Source organism: Herpailurus yagouaroundi, unplaced genomic scaffold (genome assembly GCF_014898765.1).
Source record: "Herpailurus yagouaroundi ecotype Mexico unplaced genomic scaffold, PumYag 184, whole genome shotgun sequence".
Classification (NCBI taxonomy): Eukaryota; Metazoa; Chordata; class Mammalia; order Carnivora; family Felidae; genus Herpailurus; species Herpailurus yagouaroundi.
In genome coordinates this window covers 28546441-28569697 of record NW_024412415.1, presented here as the reverse complement: position 1 = coordinate 28569697, position 23257 = coordinate 28546441, and the positions used below count along the sequence as shown (strand labels likewise).

The 23257-nt window shown below is 44.6% G+C and overlaps 2 protein-coding genes across 10 annotated transcripts in view; one reads left to right on the top strand and one right to left on the bottom strand.

The window, feature by feature from the left end:
* CA12 (carbonic anhydrase 12) overlaps positions 1 to 12668 on the top strand; it is a 51616-nt gene extending 38948 nt beyond the window's left edge. For 2 of the 6 annotated variants that reach the window (XM_040492906.1, XM_040492902.1), the window contains 3 exons: positions 8243 to 8275; positions 9146 to 9233; positions 10083 to 12668. In XM_040492906.1, the coding sequence (XP_040348840.1) occupies positions 8243 to 8275; positions 9146 to 9233; positions 10083 to 10155 (194 nt within the window). In that variant the 3' untranslated portion in view covers positions 10156 to 12668. Of the gene's footprint in view, positions 1 to 165; positions 3157 to 8242; positions 8276 to 9145; positions 9234 to 10082 lie in introns of those variants that run through there. The other 4 variants (XM_040492903.1, XM_040492905.1, XM_040492904.1 and 1 more) reach the window with 4 other exon arrangements.
* The window catches only part of APH1B (aph-1B gamma-secretase subunit), a 141912-nt gene that overhangs the window by 69826 nt on the left and 48829 nt on the right, over positions 1 to 23257 (bottom strand). The window contains exon 7 of one of the 4 annotated variants that reach the window (XM_040492911.1): positions 7842 to 8435. The exons of the other annotated variants lie outside the window; for them this stretch is intronic. The gene's annotated coding sequence lies outside the window, so the exon portion shown is untranslated. Of the gene's footprint in view, positions 1 to 7841; positions 8436 to 23257 lie in introns of those variants that run through there. 4 annotated transcript variants of the gene reach the window in all.

Genomic DNA, 23257 nt, shown 5'->3' with positions numbered 1-23257 from the left:
GGGCCCTTGCCAGAAAGCTTTAGAAACATGCCCTTTTGCACTGACCCATATATATGATCAGAATTATGTCCTGTCAATCACTTAATCAGACCTGCCCAAGAATTTATCTTTTGTGCGCTCCTTGCCACATACCACTGGTTAAGGTAGTTTCTCTCTTTTTCTCAGTTTCCTGGTCTGAAAACGTCATCTGTGAACAATAGTCCTTCTTAAACACAGAGAACATATATGATGATGACTGTCAACTTCTTTTCTAGGAAAACGCCTCAAATGTACAGATCATCCCTTTGTGATCTAGTTTGGATATAAATTTCTCTTTTCCCATTCCTCTAAATGGAGTAGTAGTCAAGGGTAAATGGAAAATACTTCAACTCTTCAATAAAATACAAAACAAAAAAACTACCTGGAGATAAGGGACTTGGCCCACATAGATAAGGTAGATCTTATTTGTGATTCAAGATAATGATCAGATCTCTTCTCTGGATTGGTCTATATAAGTCACAGGGGATACGGTCATAAAGACTCCCCCTGCAGTCAGAAGACCTAGGTTCAAGGCCTCAATTTGTTTCCTCCCTGCTGTATGATGTAAGCAAATCATGTCCTTTCTTTGGCCTTGGTTTCCTTAGCCATAAAATGATAGGTTGGACAAGGTGAGCTAATGTCCTTTCAACGTTAACATGCTATAGGATTCGAAGTGGATACTAACAACTGCCCATCCTGACTTTACGTTGCAGGGACAGTGTTTGAGGGCAGTTACAAAGGATCAGAAGAAACCACACAGGAACTTGAGTCTGACATCCCAAAGTAACCTCCACTTGTAACAATGGACTATGGCACTGGGAATAATTAGCCATCTTCTTAGACCAGCTCAGGTCTAAGTTGGCCCTCACAGAGTGGGCAGTGCAGTCAGGCTTGTAGCAGAGCGCTTCAGTAGACTCTCCCAGTCTGGCTGGGGAGCTTGAGGGGCCTCTTAGCAGAAGCCTGGAGACAAACTCCAAGCTCAGGGCATCAAGATCAAAGCCCAAATGCATCTTTGCCACTGCCGTTCCTGCACGGCTCACCCAGAACTGTTGCTTCCAAGAGCCCAGGCTGTGCCCAGCTCTCCCCTTGGAGTGAGAAACCCTGGCAGTCCAAGGCAAACCTGTTCATTTGGAGGCTGATTATAGAAACTTGGCTAGAATTGTCCCCTCCCACTTCTCGAAGACACAGGCAGCTACTGGGGCTGTTTCCCAAGGAACAATGGGGAGGGCGGCCACAAAGGAGAGAAGCCCCAAACCTCACCCCCCCGGGGGCACCTGCATTTATGAAGGGCTCTCACACCAACTTGGAGGGGCCTCAGACCATAACATGCCATTTCAGGTTTATGGAGTGAGCGTGTGTCAGTGTGAACCTTTAGCAATTGTGCTGAATTATCTGTAAACTTCCATTAAGGCAAACTTGTAATTAGGGCCTGATTTATTCAGAGCTTTCTCTGGAAGTTAACAGGAACTATGGAGTTGGAACATTGAGCCAGGAGAAAAGTGATGTTAAGGAAATCCTCTAGGAGAGAAAGTGCAAGGACTTTGAGAGTAGGCTCTGCGGTTTAGCCAAATTGGAACAACTGGGACTAAATCATTTAACTTTACCATGCTTCCTCAACTGTGCTTAGAAAGGAATAAAGAACTTAATTTCTGTCCTTAAGAGGTAGTAATCTGTCCTTAAGGGGTAGTCTATGATTTAGCCCTAGGGCAGGGTTTCTTAACCTTGGTGCTATTGACATTTTGGTCTGGATAATTCTCACTGGGGGGCTGTCCTGTGCATTGCATTGCCCTCTCCCCACTAGATGCCTATAGCATCCCCCCACTTTTGAATGCCAAAAATGTCTCCAGACATTGCCAAATGTCTCCAGGGCATGAGGGGCAAAATTGAGAACCACTACCTAGGAATTACACGATGAATTTCCTAGGCCCATGCTGATTTTTTTTTTTCACTTATATGACAGGATTCTGGAGTTTTCTATCATATGCCCTGGTCTTTCCTGTATTACAGCATGACATTTTCAAATTGGTGATGGCTACCCTTGAAACCGAAAGGTTGTTGGGTTACTAAGGTAGAACAACCAAACTCAAGAGAAACCCTGTTCCCTACCTTCCTTTAGAATTTGAATATACCTGCCTTTTGTATAATTGGCTATGTCCAAGGCCAAGAGAAGTAGACAGGTGAGAACTATCCACCCTTAAGAGAAGCATACAAACCCCTTTATCAGGGCTCCAGATGCCTCGGAGGCAGCAATTTGCTTCGGAAACTCATTATCATTTTCCCCCCTCGCTTTTATACCATTTTTTCTCTCATGTGTGTTGTGTTTCTTGTTGCCTTTAGTTAAAATGACCACTCTTTATGGAGAGGTGAAAGTCATGTCAGGCACTTTTTTTTTTTAAGCTCTTGTGAAAGTGCCTCTTCCAAGGGGTACAAATGGAGGACTTGAGCTGAAGAGGGGAGACAAGAGTCATTGCCCTCAAGGTGGGACCCCAGAGAGGGGGGAGACATCCTGTGGCCAGACCAGATCTCACAGGAGTCAGATGCCCTCTGTGAAGAAGGAGAAAGATGGCACGGGCAGATTTACAGCCCAGGAGCCTGATTCTTAGTTCCTTCACGTTGACCTCTTCCAAGCTAAAGATAGCAACACTGGGTCCTGACGGTGGTGGGTAATAAAGCAAGAGCCTATAGAACCCAAATGCTAATGTTATCTAGTCCTGTTTTTAATATACCAGGGCCAGGGACACTCGAGGGACAAGGGGAAGCCAAAGAGTTTCTATAATCATGCGTTAGTGGGCTTTCGCTGAGCAACTGCATGTTCCCCACTGCAGAGCCCAGAGCCAGCTGAGGCACTCTTAGACAAGAGCGCTGGACAGTAGTGGGGCAGGGCTTTGACCCGTGCTAAATCTGTGGAGTCGCACGATTAGAATCCGCTTGACCCTTAGAGACCTGGGGAGTTTTATAAAACCTTTAAAAAGAGGAAAAACTCTTACAAAGCTAAGATGGCTAATTATCTACTTTTTGACACTAGACTGTATGCTTTGTGGTTATTGACCTCTTGTTTCTAAAAGTTCCTATTTTTAAATAAAAACTATTAGATGGAAAGTATCAAGTCTACTGAGACATCCAAATGAAAGACAGAGGGGTTCCCACCTTCCAATTCCCCTGGATCCAGGGGGCTGAACAGTCAGGAGTAATTGTCAAATGTGCTACAAAGTCCCTAGTCCCTTCATCTAGTGCAATTCAACACACCACATGTTTCCTCAGCATACCCCAAGCCGAGCATTATGGAGAACAAAAACCTCACTGTGGATGTTCTCTTGCTCCTTAAAAACAAGCCTCTGGCACAGGGCAGACCAGGTGGAAAGTCAGAAAGCTGGACCCACCCACGGCAAGGTGGCCCCAGCTATCTTTCCGGCATTTCTCCCCCTGGCACCCGTCCACGCCCTGCAGGGCCTCCCTTAGCAAGGCACTGCTTTTACATGTGCACATGATTTACTTTTGCACACGACTCCCTTTGCCAGCGATGCCCCTCAGCTTTCCACCTGGAAAATTCTTTCACGACCCCACTCTAATGTCATGCCAGAAATCTTCCCTGTTCCCCTGAAGGTGACTTACAGTCTCTTTCAATGCGGCTGGAACAACCCGTTCATCTCTGTTATGGTTCTTAGCATAGCGCAGGATAATGATTTACTGCTGTACAGAAAAAGAAAAACAATGTCTAGATTATCCACACACTCCAAGACCCTAAGGACAGGGACTCACTTTTGTGGCAGGCATCGTGCCTGGTGCTCATTACAAGTTTGAGAGGATATAACCAAGCCAGCTCCCTTCCGCTCCCCTCCCCAGGCTCTTTCTTCTCTGCAGAATGATTTGAACATAAGCCTGGCCAGGGGTCACCTTTTAGTTTCAAGTCTTCTTTTGCTTTGTTTCAGGTTGCCAACAGGCATTCAAATCAATCCATTGGTTTAAGAAGCCTTAAAGATCAGAACTTAGCCGGCAAGTTTCAAAGTCTTAGGAGAGAGTCGCCTAGGGATGCCGTCAGGCTTTTTCTGTTGCTCTGGCCTGAAAGGAGTAAGAGGCCCCTGTGCCACCACCTACCATTGCTTCAGCACAGACAGCCTGTGCATGGCCACTGATGGGAGCGGAGCGCACTAAACCCCCAGTGCTGGGATTGGAACCCACGCCTACTGCCCCGGGATTCAGGCCCCTCAGAGCAATGTGTGGCTTTCTGTCCTGGGCCTACAATCCTGCCATCTGGAGGGCAAAGCCCTCAGTCCCTATCATGGTTGTAGAAAACCAGCACCCTGATGTAATGTGGTGGCATCCTTTTGGCAGATCTGTAGAAATTATTTCTTTTTGCGGTTCCATAGTGTCAATAAAAAAGTCCTCCAGTTAAATATGTTCTCCAAAGATAGCTATGTTCTGTAGTCACTGAGGGCATCTTCCTTGCTTTTCTTACCAAAGCATTATCCAAAGAGAGGACTAGCATTTCCGTTACTTCACTCTATGACTTGTATTAAGCATAATAATAAGAGCTTTTATCATCTCAAACTGGATTTTATGTATTTAAACTATCAAATCCCTGCTAAGCCAAAGCTCCTTGTCTCTTTTATAAGACTGGAGACTGCTAAAGAGGCATATACATATGTATACACGTGTATGTAACTATGTAAAATGTCACTTACCAAAATAGGCTATACTTTAATATTTTTTTTAATGTTTATTTATTTTTTTATTTTTAAAAAAAAATTTTTTTTTCAACGTTTATTTATTTTTGGGACAGAGAGAGACAGAGCATGAACGGGGGAGGGGCAGAGAGAGAGGGAGACACAGAAATGGAAACAGGCTCCAGGCTCCGAGCCATCAGCCCAGAGCCTGATGCGGGGCTCGAACTCACAGACCGCGAGATCGTGACCTGGCTGAAGTCGGACACTTATCCGACTGCGCCACCCAGGCGCCCCAATGTTTATTTATTTTGAGAGAGAGAACAAGCATGACCGAGGGAGAGGCAGTGAGAGTGGGGGAGAGAGAATCCCAAGCAGGCTCCATGCTATCAGCACAGAGCCTGACACAGGGCTCGATCCCACAAACTGTGAGATCATGACCTGAGCCGAAATCAAGAGTTGCATGCTCAACCGATTGAGCCACCCAGGCGCCCCTAAAATAACATTTTGAAAGGAATAACAATAAGGATTGTATTCCTCTTTATTTAAAATTCTGTTTGAATAAACAGAATTGCAAATAGATCTCGAAAATGTTAGAGTTGTTCCAGGAACGGCAAGCTGTGTGAACGAGGGGCCTGTTCCTTCTGCTGGGCTTTTCTGTGTCTGCACTTGAGGCTTCAGAAGACCTCAAAAGCAGTTAACCAGCATCCCTCGGTCCAGCGAGATACCAGTGGAAGATCCAGCTCCTGAGCCAGCAACAACAGGTAGCAGCGCCCCTGTGGCAATCAGCTTGTCCGCCTTCTCCGGGATCTGTACCCTCCTGGGGGAGGCATGTGACAACCGAATTCTTCTGTATCTGTGTGATTTCATTCTCTGTGTCATACTGCCCTATCTTTGCTCACCCTGATCCGTACCAGAGCACTTTCTAGATAGCAGATAGCTCTCACATCTGTATGGCATGCACCCTCTTAACCAACCAGCTCGGAAGCCCCTTAGTCGTGTTCTCATGCAGTAGCTCTTGTGGGCCATCTCCGTCAAGCAGCCTGTCTCTGTTTCTCCTGTCTCACTGTTCTTCAGTGGGAACTGCCTGTGTTGGTCGCCATATAGAAACCAATCCATTTCTTTGTTTAATCTGCAGATGAACTTCTCTGGCTGTGTCCCTCCCATCATCAACTGTGTTCCCTATTCTCTACACCATCGCACAGGCTCTGCTTGATGCAGGCTTTGGCTTTTCTCTCTGGGCTCTACTTCAGTTGCCCCAAGAATTTTCCCTGAGCCCCCAAAGTCTCCCTGACTTTCCCCTCTCCTGTTAATTAGCAGATGCTTTAGCAGCTGCTTCCAGGAGGCCCCAAGCCCTGTGGACTTCATCTGGCTCTGCAGAGAAGTCCCGCTTCCTGGATGGTTGGTGCTGTCTCAACTGGCAGGGGGTAGCATCCCAACAACATCTTCCTGCCCTGGACTCCCCTGGGGGTGGAATTCTTGGGGGGTGACACCCTCACTACCATTCCTCTTCCACAGTGGCTTACACTTTTCACTTGCTCAGTCAAGCCGCTTTGTCTTTGCTGCATCAAAGTCTTGGCTGAAAAGCATCTGTCCCAGTCTCCGGGGCTTACTTTGCCTTTGTGGCTGCTTGCTCATTTCATTATTTCCACAGAAAGGCAATTTAGGCCCTCACAAGTGGTCATCCAGGAGCAAGGAACCCTGGTTAGAGCCCTGGATTAAATTAGGCTGTTGTCTACAGGGCCTAATACAGCCAAGGGCAGCCAGATTTCCTTCCAGATAAGACATCAACTTGGGCCATGGACTCTTGAGAAAAGTCCCATCTCTGGGGGCCTTGCTTCTGTAGACTTGGCTCTGCTCCCCAAGCTCCCCGGGGGTGCCCCCTACAGTCTGGAGTGGGGCTGCTCAGCTGTCCGGGGCCCTGTGTGTTTCTCAAGGATGTTTGAGGTGACTGTGAAAGCAACGACTTTAGAAACTGTTCAGTTGGGGCGGCTTAGCCAGTGGTTAGGCTTACTAGTGATGGTCTTATGTGGCGAGAACTAGTTTGGTACCACAGACATCTGGACACTCTCCTCAGGGGAGACTCATATCCTGAGTGTCTCCCTAAGCCACAGACTGGTCCTTGTATTCAGGTTACAAGAAGAGACTTGGAGCAGGGAATCAGGCCATCGGAGCCACACTCTCTCTGCCACTTGGGAGGCCATGGGCTGCTGATGGCTAGCAAGAGCCAAGAGAACAGGCCACCCTGTACTTTGTGGATAGCTCCTCTCCATACCGGCTCTGCTTATTCTGACAACAGCCTCGGGCCACCTGGGGAGGCCAGACCAGAGACTCCTAGGGGCCAGCCTTGGATGAGGGAGGCTGCAGGGTCAGTGTGAGACTGTGGAAGAGGACAGCCGGGAAAAGACACAGGGCTGATGGCTCCGGGGGAATCAAGCAGACTCTGGCCACATAACAGGAGAAGGGAGTGAACAAAAAAACCCTCATCCTGCAGTCTCGGGTCTGGTTCCCCAGGGTGTCAAGCGCCCCCAAGTCTGAGTCCCTGGCCCTCTGCTGACACCTCACAACTGGCCAGGGCTCTCCCAAGGTCTGAGTCTCAGAGTGGGCTCCGTGGGCACAGGCTCTCCTGAGTGTCACACTGGGTGGCCACAACTCCGAGCACAACTCTGGCTTCCAATGTGAACTGGAACAAGCACCCACACGCACATACACACATGTGCTAGAAGTTTCTGCTAAGGTCAGAAAACCACCAGACAAGAGGGTATGTGTAACAGAGACTTTCTTTAGATGCAGGACCTGATTGGGAGAATGGGGTTCTAAGAACCTGGAAGGAGCATGCTGGGGTTACCCAGGGGAGCTTCATGACTGGGCGCCACTGTCTTACTCAAAAAGATGGGCTCACCCATTACCCTCCCCCAGGGAGGTCCCTAGGAGGCTGACTATGGGATTTTATTTTAGATAGCTGGGCACTATTTCAGCCCCATTGAAGACTCCTAACTTACCCCCAAAGGAACTCACTAAGAGAAGCCATAATCGTCTTGTTCCACATCAGAGAAGGGAGGCTAGTATCAGGGAGGGGTATCTCCAGTTTGCCCAGTGGGGCCAAAGCAAAAACAAAACCAAATCATGGTAACAGGACTAGACAGGGATGGAGCAGAAGTCTAGCCACAGGCTCCAGCTAAGCCCTGCCAGCCCCAGACAGCCAGAACCTGGAAGATTCCTTACAGATGAAGAGGGATAGGTATCCAAGCAGCAGATAATAGCCTGCCCAAGGAGACTCTGATCCTTACCCTTCCTTATGTTCCACTCTAGCCATGTTGGACTAAAAACTGAAGTCTTGCCCTAGCAAAAAGACTGCTGTGACAAAAATTGGAAAGGAGGATCACAGTGTGAACTCCCAAGGTGGGCAATTCCCTCTATACCATCAGGCACCTGAGTCAAGAATGAATACTCTCAGAAAGTCTGTATGAGCCCTGTACTTCCAACCAAATGTTCAGCACACTGGTCAAATCCACCATGGTTTGACTTGGTTAATTTTCAACCTTTTCCTCTCCCCTTTGAAGTGCAAGACCTTACCTACACAGGACTGAGTCTGGGTATGTGGCCTGCCGGCCTTGCATGCTGCAGCTGGGTGATCTCTGTGATTCTTGGTGTGATCTGGGCCTGTGATACTTCCAGCCCAATCTCCCTGCTTCTCTGTGCTGTTGCTCTGGCCCCCGGTCCTCTCCTTGCTGTGGGTCTTACCTTCAGGTCACTCTGTGATTCAAAGATGAACCGCCAATCAAATGCTTCCCTAATGAAAGACCTAATCACTCTATAGCATGTGTACATTCAACGTGCTATCCAAGACCTGCTGGCCATGGTGGGAAGCCATTGTCTGAAAAAAAACATGCCCGAGACCAGTGTGGAGGTTGGGTGACTGGCTAAGTGATCTTGGCAATGGACCCCTGGTTGTCTTGGACTGCTTAGGACTGTGCAATGGAGCTTGGGGGAAAAGCCAATAGAGGCATCCCGATGGGCCTTAAATCCAGCAAACAAAGACAGAGTAAGTTCTTATTCTGTAGCTCAGGGTTTCTCAAAGTATGGTTCATGAACCATTTACATCAGCATCAGCTAGAGCTGTTTGTTTGGTAAAAATGCAGATTCCTGGGCCCCACTCCAGACTGAATCAGTCTCTGATGGTTGGGCTCAAAAAAAGTCTACATTTAAACAAGCTCTTCAGATGATCCTGGTATAAGTTTGAGAACCCTTGAAGAGTCACTACAGTTTGCAAATGCCGCCCCCCCCCCCCCAAGTACTCCAGCCAGTTCTGCTGAGCCAAAGACCAGAACCTGAGAACAGAATAGGGAAATGACACCTTTCTGTGGCAGATTATACAGCTGTCACATGACTTCACATCCATGTGCCATGGGACGAGACGCAGGGGAAGGGAGGAAGGTAATTTGTGTTCATTGCCTCTTCACCAGGCATCATCCTTTCAGTGGCCCTGGCTGGCGTTCTTGGCATCTGCGTTGTCCTGGCAGTGTCCATTTGGCTTTTCAGAAGAAAGAAGAGGTAGGAGCTGGTTTTGGTTCTAAATGACAGTGGGTAGCTTATTTGTCCATGAGGACTGATCTGTCTGGAAAGGCAGCCTGCAGAACGAAGGGCCCCTGTCACCTGTACCAACACTTATCCTACGGGTGCTGTCTCCAGAACACAATTGCCCCGCGCATCCTCTGCAGGAGATGCTGGTCATTTAAGGATCCTTATGCTCAGAGCTGGAGGTGTGTCTGCCAGCCTTGCTGCCCCAGCTAACACCTCAGACAAGAGACAAGTCTCTTGACTGGGGCGCGGGAGGCCCCATTTGGCTAAATACAAGCTGCAAGGCTGTCTCCGTTCTAAATCTGATTTTTCTTCTCTGAACCCCAAAAGAAAAAAGAAGGAAAACCTGATTCATCACTCACATTAGATATTAATGCCCTTTGCTCATGTTTTTGTCATGTTTGGTTTTTATAAAATCTATTTCTTCTGGCATTTGTAACAAAAGTTTCCAGGAGCGTTGTTACACACAATCAAAGGTTTGAAGTCAGGGTAGTCATGAGACCTTCTTCAAAATGCAGGTCTAGTATTGTCAGCTGTTAAAAGAGAACAGTTGCAGATTCCTGGGCCCCACTCCAGACTGAATCAGTCTCTGATGGTTGGGCTCAAAAAAAGTCTACGTTTTAACAAGCTCTTCAGATGAGGTTCCTTTTTGGTTGATGCTTTATTTGGGGGCATTCCTCCCAAGAGTGACAGAACTGGGGAAAGGTCCCTAAGAAAGGAATCTGACCCCTAAAATTCATCTTATTTCATAGCTGAGTCAGGCTACTCTCTGCCTGTCTCTTCTCTTTAACTGAGACTAAATGTGTGTTCTTCCTGTTCCAGTAGCAAAAAAGGTGACAACAAAGGAGTCATTTACAAACCGGCCATCAAGAAGGAGACCGAAGCTCATGCCTGAGTCCCCAGAACTCCCAGGCACGTCCAAGGAAGGACTCTGGTTTGGACTCTACACAATGTGGCTCCCTAGACACTTGAAATACCTGAGGTTCTCTGACGCTCAACCCACAAACACTCCAGACCCATGGGGGCGCTTCTTGGTGGGTGCCCTGCCATCCTGATGCCACGGCCACCGGCCAGTGCGATGCATGGATGGGAATAACTCACCAAGGAGGCAGAAACTCTGAGTCTGCTTCAGCTGTGTGGACCATTAAGTTGTCTGGATTCTGGGGGCACAAGCCAGGTCACTCACTGGGGGCTGTTAGTGACTGTAAAACATTCTGACCCAGGGATTCACCTGAGTGTGATTTCAAGGATCCTGGAAATCCTGCTTCTTGTCGAAGCTTTCAGACCTGGATGTGCACTCTCTGCTTAGGATTTGCTTTTGAGACTCAGTTTCTTTCCTCAGGGAAGGGGTTGTTGTTCTCCTCTGATTTCCTCCTGCTATGACAAAAGCTTTGGTCTGACCTTACAATTGGAAGGAAGAATGATTCAGGAAGGGTCAAGGTATCAGAGACAAAAGAAAACAAGAGAGATTCTTTGAAACACAGTAGAGGCATTTCCAAAGTCCTGTACTTTGGTTCAAATGTAGCGAAGGGACCTGAGAGGGAGAGAATGAGAAGACACCTAAGGTCTGGAGGAACCTCACTTTGGAGTCAGAAGTTGTCTGTCAAGCCGTAAGTGTGAGAAGGACAGAATATTAAGGCCAAGCCCAGACTCCTGTCAGTGGGGCAGTTATGCTTTGTACTCCACACACTTTATACATGATTAGGCTATTCCTTGAAAATGTGTTGTTGCTTTCTCTCTCCTAGACATGAGTTCTGAGATGACCCAAACTGCTTTTGACTCTACAGGAAACAGGCAGATGCAAAACGATTGAAGAGCTTCATCTCGTTTGCCCAAATTTCATTTCTGCCACTTCTGTGGTATCTCTAGTGCCTAGCTGGATGGAATGGGGACTTCTTACTTCTCTGACTTGGGGGATATTGAGTTAAAATCGGGGGGGGGGGGTTGGTTAAAATCTGTTTTCGAGCTATGAAAGCGGGAAGTTATCTGTGCAGGGTGGGGGCACCACGGTATTTAGGGACCAATAATAATGGAATGTTACAAAGATTCTTCATGGTCTTCCACTCAAGTCGCAGTTTCTGAAAAGACTTAACTCTTTCCTAGATGTTAAGAGCCCCATGGAGATCAGTTAGTTCCATGACTGAGAAGGAGCTTCCAGCACCAACCTCTCATGGCCAGCACCTTGCAGTTCACAGACAGCTTTCTGATTCCTGGTCTCATTTTGACAGCATGGAATGTCCTATCAAAGCACAGATTTCTTTATAACATCTTTTTCCTTCTACTCCTCTCTCTGACTCTGAGAAGTCTTTTCCCTTTTCTACTGTCATGACTTTTTGTAGAGATGGCAAGCCCCGTGGCTTTGTAGCTAGTTTGCTAAACAAAGTTATGAAAGACCTAATGGACACTCAGATGTGTGTGGATGAGAACTCTGACAGCTTTGGAGCCTGGGGTAGCATCCCAACCTTGCCATTAGCATGCCTGATGCTGATCAAATGACAGTAGGGACAGCCCTCATGACAGAGCAATGTGACTTAGGGGATGCTTTCTTGGCCTTGGCCCAAAGTTGTCTATCAGAAACCAACATAAACCACTCCAGAGCCATGGGAATGTCTCTCTATACCTTTTATGAACAAATTTTGTAAGAGAACAAAGAGATCATCATACCTGGCATGACAGCTGCTCAACGAAAGGGAGATCTACTGAGCCATGAAAACTGGCATTTTTCCTGCCCTGTGGCTGAGATAAAGTAACACTAGGGAGGCAGGCGGAAGGCTCCAAGAATCAACACTGTCAACTTCCATGTGAATCACTATGGGACCTCTGAGGACCCAGCAGCTTTGGAATTGGGAAGCCTTTCTTCAGATTCTCCCTCCTTCCACTGACACCAGTGGCCACTACAGGAACCCAGACTGTGGTGTGTGATGCTCCTCTGTCTCCCATGCACCTGGTGGAGGGCCCCGGTGCTGTGCTGGGTGCACAGCAGGCAGAGATCACAAAAACCAGGCACAGACTGGGAAAGGGACACACGGAAGGCCCTGGCTTCTTTGCTTCACCAACGGATAACCTGAGTTTCTGTATTCTGTTTCTTTAGTGCCATCTGGTAAAAACAGTAACTTATACTTGTTTCCTTAATAGACATTCTAGGATTTTGCTGCATTGACTATTAACCCTATTTCAAGTTCAGACCTTAGATTCTTCTCCCCTTTGCTAAACTCTCTGAAGTCCTCCTGAGCACCGCTGGGGAGCAGTGGGGTCTGCAGCACCCCTCCATTCCTGTGCCATGGATGGATCATGGGCCACTGTGATGATGACGTTTAGCACTTCTGTATTTATTGTAAGAATGATTGTAATGAAGACCTATACTATAAATATGAGAAATTATAAATAAAATGTTTTTCACATCAGGCTGATTTTTTGGAGGTGAGGCTAAGCATTACTGTTGGCAAAGCACTTTGTAGTTCCTGGTCTATGGTGACACGTAACTGATCATAATGATGTCACCTGCATCCAGGTCTTAGAACCCGGCTCCAAAGGAAAATACACCGATGCATTTAATCATTTTACTAAGGAAGGAGGCCTATGGTATGTGCAGTAAAGTCCTAGGATCACACAGCTGCTTAGGGAGTACAGCTGGGAAGTTTAGAATAATCAGGGAAACGCTCAGAGAGAAGCGGGTATCTGAGCTGTGCCTTAAAGAATACATCACATTTGAACAGATGGATGGAAAGAGGGAGGCATTCCTAACCAAAGTGACATGAATATAGAGAATGGGTCTTAGTAGCTACTGCACTTAGTAGGTTGGTAGCTGCTTTAGCTTGCCTGCTACCTATTTTGGATTTTTTTTTTCAAAACATGCTATCGCCTTCCATATAATTTTTATCATCTAATTCCAGATTTCATATTCTGGTTTGCTAAAAGAGGCAGTCTTGTACCGGTTACAAAATTGTTTGAGTTATTTAGAAAAGCTTCCAGTCTTCACTTTAGTTGTCCAAGGATGGAAATAGATGAACTGTCCAAGGATAATTTTGCTCCAGTAGGTGATAAAAAACAGTGGACCCAGCTTTCGAATAGAAACACTATAAGCCCCTCCAGGTTCTGATGGTCTCTTGGTCAGAACACAGGGATTCTTCAGTTTGCCCCCTTTAGCATCCTTCTGGGGTGAGGACAGGTGAAGCGAGGCATACACAGAGTGCCTGTGACTCTCATTCCCATTGGGGCTGGGGCGACAGGGGAGGGGAGGCTGGGGCGAGCAACAGAAATCATCTCCCTCGTCTCTCCATAGCCTCTCTCCCCATTCCCTGAACTCAAGATTCATCAGGGTTGATGATCAGGGATGTGAGGTGGCAAGAGCCATGGGATGCCAGGTGACACTCAAGTCCTTCTTCAGGTTGGCCATTACCTCCTCTTGTAAATCCAGCTATATGGACATTCTGGAGCACAAAGCCCAACAGAATACAAGACAACATAATGCAAGACACATGAACATTCACAGTAGCCACACCTCCCAAAAGGAAAAAAGTGGGTCCAAAACACTACACTTTGTAATCAATATTTTGATATGAGGTTATTTTCATTCTTTTTTCCTGTAGTAAGTCTTTGAAACCTAGAGTGTATTTTTACATTTACACCACATCTTGATTCAGATGCTGAACTTTCATTGAAAATATTTGATCTGGGGGCGCCTGGGTGGCGCAGTCGGTTAAGCGTCCGACTTCAGCCAGGTCACGATCTCGTGGTCCGTGAGTTCGAGCCCCGCGTCGGGCTCTGGGCTGATGGCTGAGAGCCTGGAGCCTGTTTCCGATTCTGTGTCTCCCTCTCTCTCTGCCCCTCCCCCGTTCATGCTCTGTCTCTCTCTGTCCGAAAAATAAATAAATGTTGAAAAAAAAAATTAAAAAAAAAAAAAGAAAATATTTGATCTGTATTTAGATTTGACAAAATTACAGTTGCAAAAGCAGATTCACATGCCAGGAGTTGCTCCAAACACACTTAAAAGTTTTCCAAATAACTGAATCAATTATCAGCTTTTAAATTTACAGTGATTAAAGTAAAATAAATCAGGGGCACCTCGGTGGCTCAGCTGGTTAAGTGTCTTTGGCTAAGGTCATCTCACGGTTTGAGAGTTCAGGTCCTGTATCAGGCTCTCTGCTGTCAGCACAGAGCCAGCTTCAGATCCTCTGTTCCCCTCTCTCCCTCCTCCACTTGTTCTCTTTCTTTCTCTCTCTCAAAAATACACATTAAAAAAAAAAAAAAAGGAAAATACATCAAGTTTTTTCTCAGTTTCATTAGACACATCCTAAGTGCTCAGTAGCCACATATGGCCAGAGGCCAGCACAACCACTGTGCAGATATGGACCGCTCACCTCCTGGGACATACCCTTTGTGAGAGTTAGACCTAGAGAACTTTCATGCAAAATCAACCTAAGAACAAAGTTTTGAGGGGCAAGGGATGGGGGATGAGAGATAGAAAATGGGGGAATCCAGGTGGGTGGATATGGACGACAGAAGAAAAGAGGGTAGACAGAAAATCAGGACAAGGTGAACAGAGCAGCAGACCTTAGGCATAGATCTCCTTTCCCTCACACCTCTTCTTGTAGCTCCATGGGGGCTCCCAGCCCTCCTCACCCTGGCAATGTCCCCTGGCCAGGCCCTGGGGTCCAGGTGCTCAGTAGTGACTCCAACTAGGGCATTCTGGTGACTTTGCAGGAGTTTGAGCTAAAGGCACAAGGATGCCTGGTTAACCTGTTAGGGGACCTTGCTGCACTTCCCTGGCCAAGTTCCAGGTGCTAACTCCCCTCTTCCCACCCCTGCCCCCCCACCTCCCCGACAACATCCTCTTCCTGATCTCAGAGTCCCAACATTGCTGCTTTGTCTCCACTCTTCCAGTCCTGGCCAGCCTGAAGAGAGCAAATGCCTGAAACCCGAGTTCCTTGAACTGTCAGCTGGGCCTGGCCCCTCATATTGGAAGGGGCTATAAGTTGCCTTCCATTCAGGTGTGGGGAGAAGTCTTGAGACAAGAGGAAAGGAGACCTCTGGAGAGGCCTGCTGGGAAGCAGAGGTGCCCACCGCACATTCTGGCATTGCCATCTATGTCCACATTGTACACAGCCTGGCAGGAGTGCATGATCCTCTATGGTCATCTGGCTCAGACTCCACTACGAGAGGGTGGGAGAGAAGGCATAAGGCCCAGACAGTGCTGGAGAGGAGGGGCCCCATGCTCTACATGTGCCTTTTCATTTTATATTGAATGGGTAGGGATAAGGGCCACAGTGCCTTGTAACAGAATTATTCACCATAAACAAATCATTGCAACCAGGTCAGCATATTGTTATGACTGCAGGTCAACCAGGGAGGCTTCAGTAAGTCTCCCACCTGTATATCCTAGACTGAACCTACCTTCACTCCATTATCTCACAACCCAGGGATAGAGGAAACACTGCCCTTGTAAGTAGGAAACCAAACCAGGGCTCTTGCTCTGGGCTAAGTTGACACAGCTCCTGCGGCTCTAGGATCTGCAGTGACAGTATGGTCTGCCCTTCGCAGCTCCAGTGACATGAAAACACCTTCTTATAATAGAACGTACTATGCTTATCTCAATCATGCCACAACCTCATAAAGCCCCAAAGGCTAAAGGCAATAAAGGCATTTGTGCCAACAATTTCTGGAAAGTCAACAACCACCTCCTGCCTCCACTCTGCTTGGTCATATTAACCCCTGGCCTCTGTTCAGGAAAAGTCGGTCCAAAGGTTGCCAACTGCAAGTAGAAAAAGGAGTCAGCACAGCTCCTGGGATGTAACCCTCACCTCTTACTTCTGCAAACCAAATGTGTCCCAAGGATACATTCATTGAACTTTCTCTATCTGACGGCTGAACTGGAGAGAAGGAATAAATACACACGTGTGCACATGCACACACACACACACACATACACACACACACTTTAATTCCATTTGTATAAAATTCTAAAAAGTGCAAAATAAACTATAGTGATAGCAGATCAGTTGTCGCCTAGAGATGAGGTGGGGGTGGAAGGTGGGGGATGAAGGGATTACAAAGGGGTACCAGAAACTGGTGAGGTGATGGATACGTTCATTATCCTGTTTGCGGTGATGGTTTCTCCGCATAGGTCAAGACTGGTCAAATTTTACACTTTAAATGTGCGCCCACACACAGCCAAATGACACCCTGCCCTGTCCTGGAGTTTCCATTGAGAGCTTATCCTCCTGGTCCATCTAGAAGAAGCCTGCCCAGGACTGGCACCTTCCCTGGGACCCACCCTGTGGGTGGGAGCCCAGGAAGAAGTGTGCTCTCTATTCACATGACCAGCTATGACCTCTTGATACTGGAAGTCAAAGTCATTGTTTCCGCTTGACTTCACTAGTATCAAATATTAACTTTTAATTACCTGCAATGAAGACAACAAACACAGGGCTACAGTTTCAAGGACAGATGCAGACCTCTATAGGAACTTTGTGTCAGTGATGACAGGGTCTACCACCTTCTCTACAAGAAGCAAAGACTCTCCTGGTGAGTCAGGTAATATAACCAGTTCATTCGTCTGCTGAAACTAGTTTCCCAAGATACCTAGACATCCAACAAGAGATCTCATGCACCTTAGTTTCCTTCCTTCCCAGCCACCCAACACATAACCATTTGAAAAGTTTTCCTGGGACGCCTGGGTGGCTCAGTTGGTTAAGTGTCCAACTTTGGCTTGGGTCGTGATCTCATGGTTCGTGGTTTTGAGCCCCGTGTCCGGCTCTGTGCTGACAGTGCAGAGCCTTGAGCCTGCTTTGGCTTCTCTGTCTCCCTCTCTTTCTCTGCCCTCCCCTGCTTACGCTCTGTCACTCTCTCAAAAATAAACATTTTAAAAAATTAAGAAAAAAGTTTTCCTAAATAACGTACAATCTTTCATGGAGTTGGACAAGCATGCTTTGGAGCTTATCACCTTCTCTTAGCCACTGGGTGAAATCTGGATTAATCTCCTGTGATACTGTAATATAATAATAAATACGTGCTTGGTCTTTGTTCCCAGTTCCTGGTACAGAGATCCCAAATGTTATTCATAATAAGTCCCTTTAAGCCATACCTAAATTTATGCTAAAGAGGTGATGCTTGGAGGATGGGATGCTGGTTGCCGGAGGAACCAGCCATGTGATTAGAAGGTTGGAACTTTCAGCCCTATCCTCTGACCTCCAGGGGAGTACTGGGAATTGAGTTCAATCACCAATAGCCAATGACTTAATCAATCATACCTATATAATGGGACCTCCACAGAAACTCTAAACCATGGGGTGCAGAGAGCTTCCAACACCTGGAGGTGCTGGGAAGGTGGTACACCCAGTGAGGACACGGAAGCTCTGTGCCCCTTCCCCATACCTTGACCTATGTACCTCTCTATCTGGCTGTTCATCTGTATTCTTTGTAATATCCTTTATAATAAGGCAGTCAATATAAGTAAATGTTTCCCTGAATTTTGTGAGCTGTTCCAGCAAATCATGAGACCTGAGAAGAGAGCCATGGAAACTTACAACTTATACCTGGTCAGAAGTACAAGTGACAATCTGGGACAAACTGGTGTCAGACAAACTGGTGTTTGAAGTGGGGGCAGTCTTGTGGGATTGAGCCTTTAACCTGTGGGTCTGGGGAGTTAGTTAGAAATGAGTTAAATTATAGAACATGTACACAGTGTCCACTGAGAACTGTAGAATTGCTTGGTGTGGAAAACCTCACACATTTTGTCAGAACAGCATTTTCCTTGATCTCTCCTCTATCATTCAAAGTAATTTCCAACTGCCTTTCTCACACCTCCTTATTCAAAAGCAAAAATTTAATGAATAACTACTGTCTGCTAAGCATAGATTAAGTGATAGAGATTCAAACATGATTTAGATAGAGTTCCTATATTCAGTGATAATTGGTATCACAGTCTCTTCTGGGGAAGCAGGCAGAAAACACTAAACATAATATAAAGAAGAGTAATATGAAAAGAATACTATGTACCTATCAACAGAAGAATGGATAAACAAATTGTATATCCAAAAGATGGAATGGTATTTAGCAAAAAGTTGTAAATTACTGATATACACAAAAACATGGATCAGTTTCAGAAAATTATGTTGGATGAAAGAAGTCAGACACAAAAGAGTACATTTAGTGTTACTCCATTTATATGAAGTTCAAAACAAGTGAAACTAATCTATGGCGATAGAAGTTGTAACTGGCAATTACCTCTGGGGTGAATAGACTAGAAAGGAGCATGAGGAAACCACCTGGGGAAAGGCAATGTTCTATATCTTGATAGATGTGGTGTTCACCAAATAGGTGTATCCGTTTGTCAAAACTCATCCAATTGTATACTCTAAATCTGTGCATTTTATCATATGTAAATTATTCCTTGATTTAAGAAAATACATGCTGAAGGATAACAGTGGAGAAAGCCATTTGTTTTGAGTCTAATCAGGAAGGACTTCACAAAGGGTAAAATTTGAGCAGGACCTTGAAGGAGGAATAGGATGCTTTCTGGTTGAAAATGAAAACAAAAGCAAAAAGGTAGAGGTGTGAAAGTCCACAGTGGATAATAAGAGCTCTCAGGGATGTGTTTGAGAACATCTGAGAAACAAAGATAGGGAAAAAGTGGTTGGGATCAGATTGTGAAAGGCCTCGAATGATATCCACTTTCTAATAAGAACAACAAAAATCACGAAAGGGCTTATCATTTTGTCTGATTACAAAAACAATATATGCTAATTAAAAAATACAAATAATATCTGTATAAAACCAAAAGTCCCCCATAATCCTAACTCCTAAAATAAAAATTGCTAGTAATTTAGTTTTATCTTTCTGGCTTTTATGTAAGTGTGTGCATATTTTAATATTTATTTTAAATTTTTAATAAAATGGACTAATAGGATACATATTGCATGCTTTACAAGGGCTAGGATCATACCTGTCTACTTTCACTCTTGTATTCTCAGTATCTAGCACAATGCCTAGCCTAAGAAATATGTGCTGAATGGAAGAATGGTCTATACCTTGCTTTTGTTTCCTAATAAAACAAAGAACATCCTCATTCTTTTTAATGGCTATTAAGTATTCTGCTCCTTGAGGCAAAGCTGTACTGACAGACATTGCAAATTCCTTACCTTCCAATACTAATGCAAGATCCTTTTGCACTTGGATATATTTTAATAGGATAAATTCCCAGAAAAGGAACTGCTGGCTCAAAATATGCATATCTCAACATTTTATAGATACAATAAATTTTGCTAAATTACCACCCAAAAGGTTGTACTCATTTGCTATCTCACAACATGCTGTTTCCACCATATGTTCAACCACCCTTGATATTATCAATCTTTTGCACCTTTCACAATCTGATAAATCTAAAAATTGTGTTATTTTTTTTATTATTAATAGTTTAGCATTTTATCTTATGTTTGTTGGCTATTACATTTACATACTGTGAATTATCTGTTGACCTCCTTTGATCACTTCACTAAATCAGTCATCTTTTTATTTATAGAAGCTTCTGATATATTATAGGTGGCAATTCTTTGTAATATATGCCAAAGATATTTCTCCCAGTCTTCTTCTTTAGGGTATCTTTTGCTGTTTTAAATTTATGCAGTTAAATCCATCCATTTTTCCCCCTTTGTGATTTATAGTAAAGTGCTGAGAAACACTCTATCTACCTTAAGATTATGAAACCACAGTTGACCCGTGAACTGCACAAGTTTGAACTGTGCTGGTCCACTTACAGGCAGATTTTTTTCCATAAATTTATTGAAAAAATTTTGGAGACTTGCAACAATTAAAAAAAACTTAGACAACTGCATAGCCTAGAAATATAAAAAAAAATTAAGAAAATGTTAGGTATGTCATGCATACAAAAGATGTAGATAATGGTCTACTTTATCATTTATTTCCATGAAAAATACACAAATCTATCATAAAAAGTTAAAGTTTACCTACATGGCGCCATTAGTCAGGACAAATGTAAACACACAAAAATGCAGCATTAAATCTTAACTGCATAAAATTAACTGCAATACATAACGTACTACTGTAATAGTTCACAGCCACCTCCTGTTGCTATTGAGGTGGACTCAAGCTTCGCAAGCATCTGCTTAAAACGCTGTGTGACGCTAATCGTCTCTGCATGACCAATTTACCTCTCCAGTATTTTTGCGTATCACAGTAAAAAGTGATCTCTCTCAGGTCTCACATAGTTTTCATTATGTTTAGTGCAATACTATAAACCTGGAATACCACCACAGGACCCTTCTGAAGTACCACTAAGTAATGCTGGAAACATTGCCAAGAAACATAAGTCACGACGTTACAAGAAAAAGTGGAATTGCACCATACTTTGAGGTCTGCAGCTGCGGTTGCCTGCTTTTTCAAGGCAAATTAATCCAGTGTAAGGACCATTGTGGGAAACAACAACAACAACAAAACCAAAATTCACAAAGCTGTCACTGCAGCTATGCCAGCAGGTGCAAAAAATCTTGCACTTTTTTGCAAAACACCTTTACCTTGTACTGAAAATGCACCCTTAATGTGAGTGCAGGCTTGCTATAAGAAAGGCATTCCTATATACTCTAATCATGATTTGAGAAAAAGAAAAGTGATTATGTGACAACTCAGAGCAAAAGGAAGGTGAAGGATCGAAAGCTGGAAAATTTAATGCCAGCAGAGTGGTTTGATACTTTTAGAAAGAGGTTTGGCTTAAAAAGTGTCAAGATAACAAGAGAAACAGCTTCTGCCAACCAAGAGGCAACAGATGAGCTCCTAGTCACTGTTAAGAAAATCACTGTTGAAAGAAGAATTATCTGCCTGAACAGGTTTTTAATACAGACAAAAGTGCCCTATTCTAGGGGGGAAGAAAAAGGCACAAAGGGCATTTCTTAATAAAGAATTAAGCAACAGGATTTAAGGCAGGAAGGAATAGGCTACCTCTACTGTTCTGTGCAGATGCAGTCAGGGTTGTCCTTATCTGTAATGCTACTCAGCTCAGAGCCTTGAAGGGAAAAAAAGACCAGGTGCCAATCTTTTGGTTACACGACACGAGGACAACAGAACTCTTTTTCTGGATTGGTTCCATCAATGTTCCTGAAGTTAGGGAGAACCTTGCCAGTAAGTGACAGCCAGGCTTTTTTTTTTTTTTTTTTAATGTTTATTTTTTTTGTAATCTCTACACCCAATGTGGGGCTTGAACTCACCACCCCAAGATCAAGAACTGCATGCTGTTCCTACTGAGCCAGACAGGATCTCTAGTAAGTGACTGCCTTTTAAAGTTCTTATGATACTGGACAATGTCCCTACTCACCCAGAACTCCATGAGCTCAACACAGAAGGCATCAAAGTGGTTTACTTACCCACAAACACAATTATCTCTAATTCAGTCTCTAGATCAGGGGGTCATTAAGACCTTTAGGGTTCATTATACATAATACTCTATGGAAAGGATTGTCAACACTATGGAAAAGAACCCTGAAAGGGAAAACATTATGAAAGTCTGGAAGGGTCACATCATCGAAGATTCAATCATTGTTATAGAAAAAGCCATGAAAGCATCAAGCCAGGAACAATAAATTCCTGCTGGAGAAAGCTGTGCTCAGATGTTAAACATGACTTCAAAGGATTTACAACAGGGCCAGTCCTAGAGATTATATATGGCAAAAAAAAAGGTGGAGGGTGAGAGTTTCAAGGATCTTAGAGAAATTCAAGAGCTAATAGACACCACACCAGAAAAATGAACAGAAGACAACTTGATGGAAATGAATGCTTTGGAACTAGTGCCAGATGATGAGGACGGAGACAAAGAAGGAGTCGCAGAAGCCAGAAAACAAGTGGATGTTAGACAATCTGGCAGAAGGGTTCTGATTATTCAAGACTGCTTGTGACTTCTACAACATGGACCCTTCTACGATACAGGCACTGAAACTAAAACAAACGGTGGAAAAACAATTGATACTGGATAGAAACATTTTTAGAGAAATGAAAATACAAAAAGTCAGAAGTTGCGATGCATTTCCATAAAGTTACACTGAGTGTGCCTGCCTCTCCTGCCTCCCCTTTGACCTCTTCCACCTCTGCCAGCCCTGAGATAGCAAGACCGATCCTTCCTTTCTCCACCTCCTCAGCCTACTCAATGTGAAGATGACGAGGATGAAGACCTTTATGGTGATTCACTTCCACTTAATAATCAATCATGCTGGGGCGCCTGGGTGGCGCAGTCGGTTAAGCGTCCGACTTCAGCCAGGTCACGATCTCGCGGTCCGTGAGTTCGAGCCCCATGTCAGGCTCTGGGCTGATGGCTCAGAGCCTGGAGCCTGTTTCCGATTCTGTGTCTCCCTCTCTCTCTGCCCCTCCCCCGTTCATGCTCTGTCTCTCTCTGTCCCAAAAATAAACGTTGAAAAAAAAATTTAATAAAAATAAAATAAAATAAAATAAAAATAATCAATCATGCTGTACAGCCAACAAACTTACGTGTTATGTATATATGTGAGTGTCTTCATATGAAAATCTAACAACTGTACAATAATTGTGTGAGACATTTTGTGTCACCATTACCATCATCGCCTAAGTGTTCATCATGTAGAACACTGCATGTGAAGCCTGTATGGGAGTGGAGAGCCTATCCTCACATAGGCATAAGATGAGTGATATTTAACATAAAGTTAATAATGTGTTAGTTTTCTGTTTTATAATTTTGCTTTCAGGAATTACAGTATGCTTCTTATAATTAGAGAAACTGCATATCAGCCTATCATCACAAGCGTTTTTTTTTTTAGCAACAATATTTCCAATACTGTATTATGAATATGACTGTAATACTGTAAGCCATAATAATCTTATAACAATTAATTCATCAGAGTGTAGGCTAGGCTACCATGAAGCAATCTTATTGATTACATAAATATATGGTTACCATAAAGCAATCATATTGCTGCTTCTCAATGCATGAGTTCTTATACCTGTAAATAAATGAGTTTCTT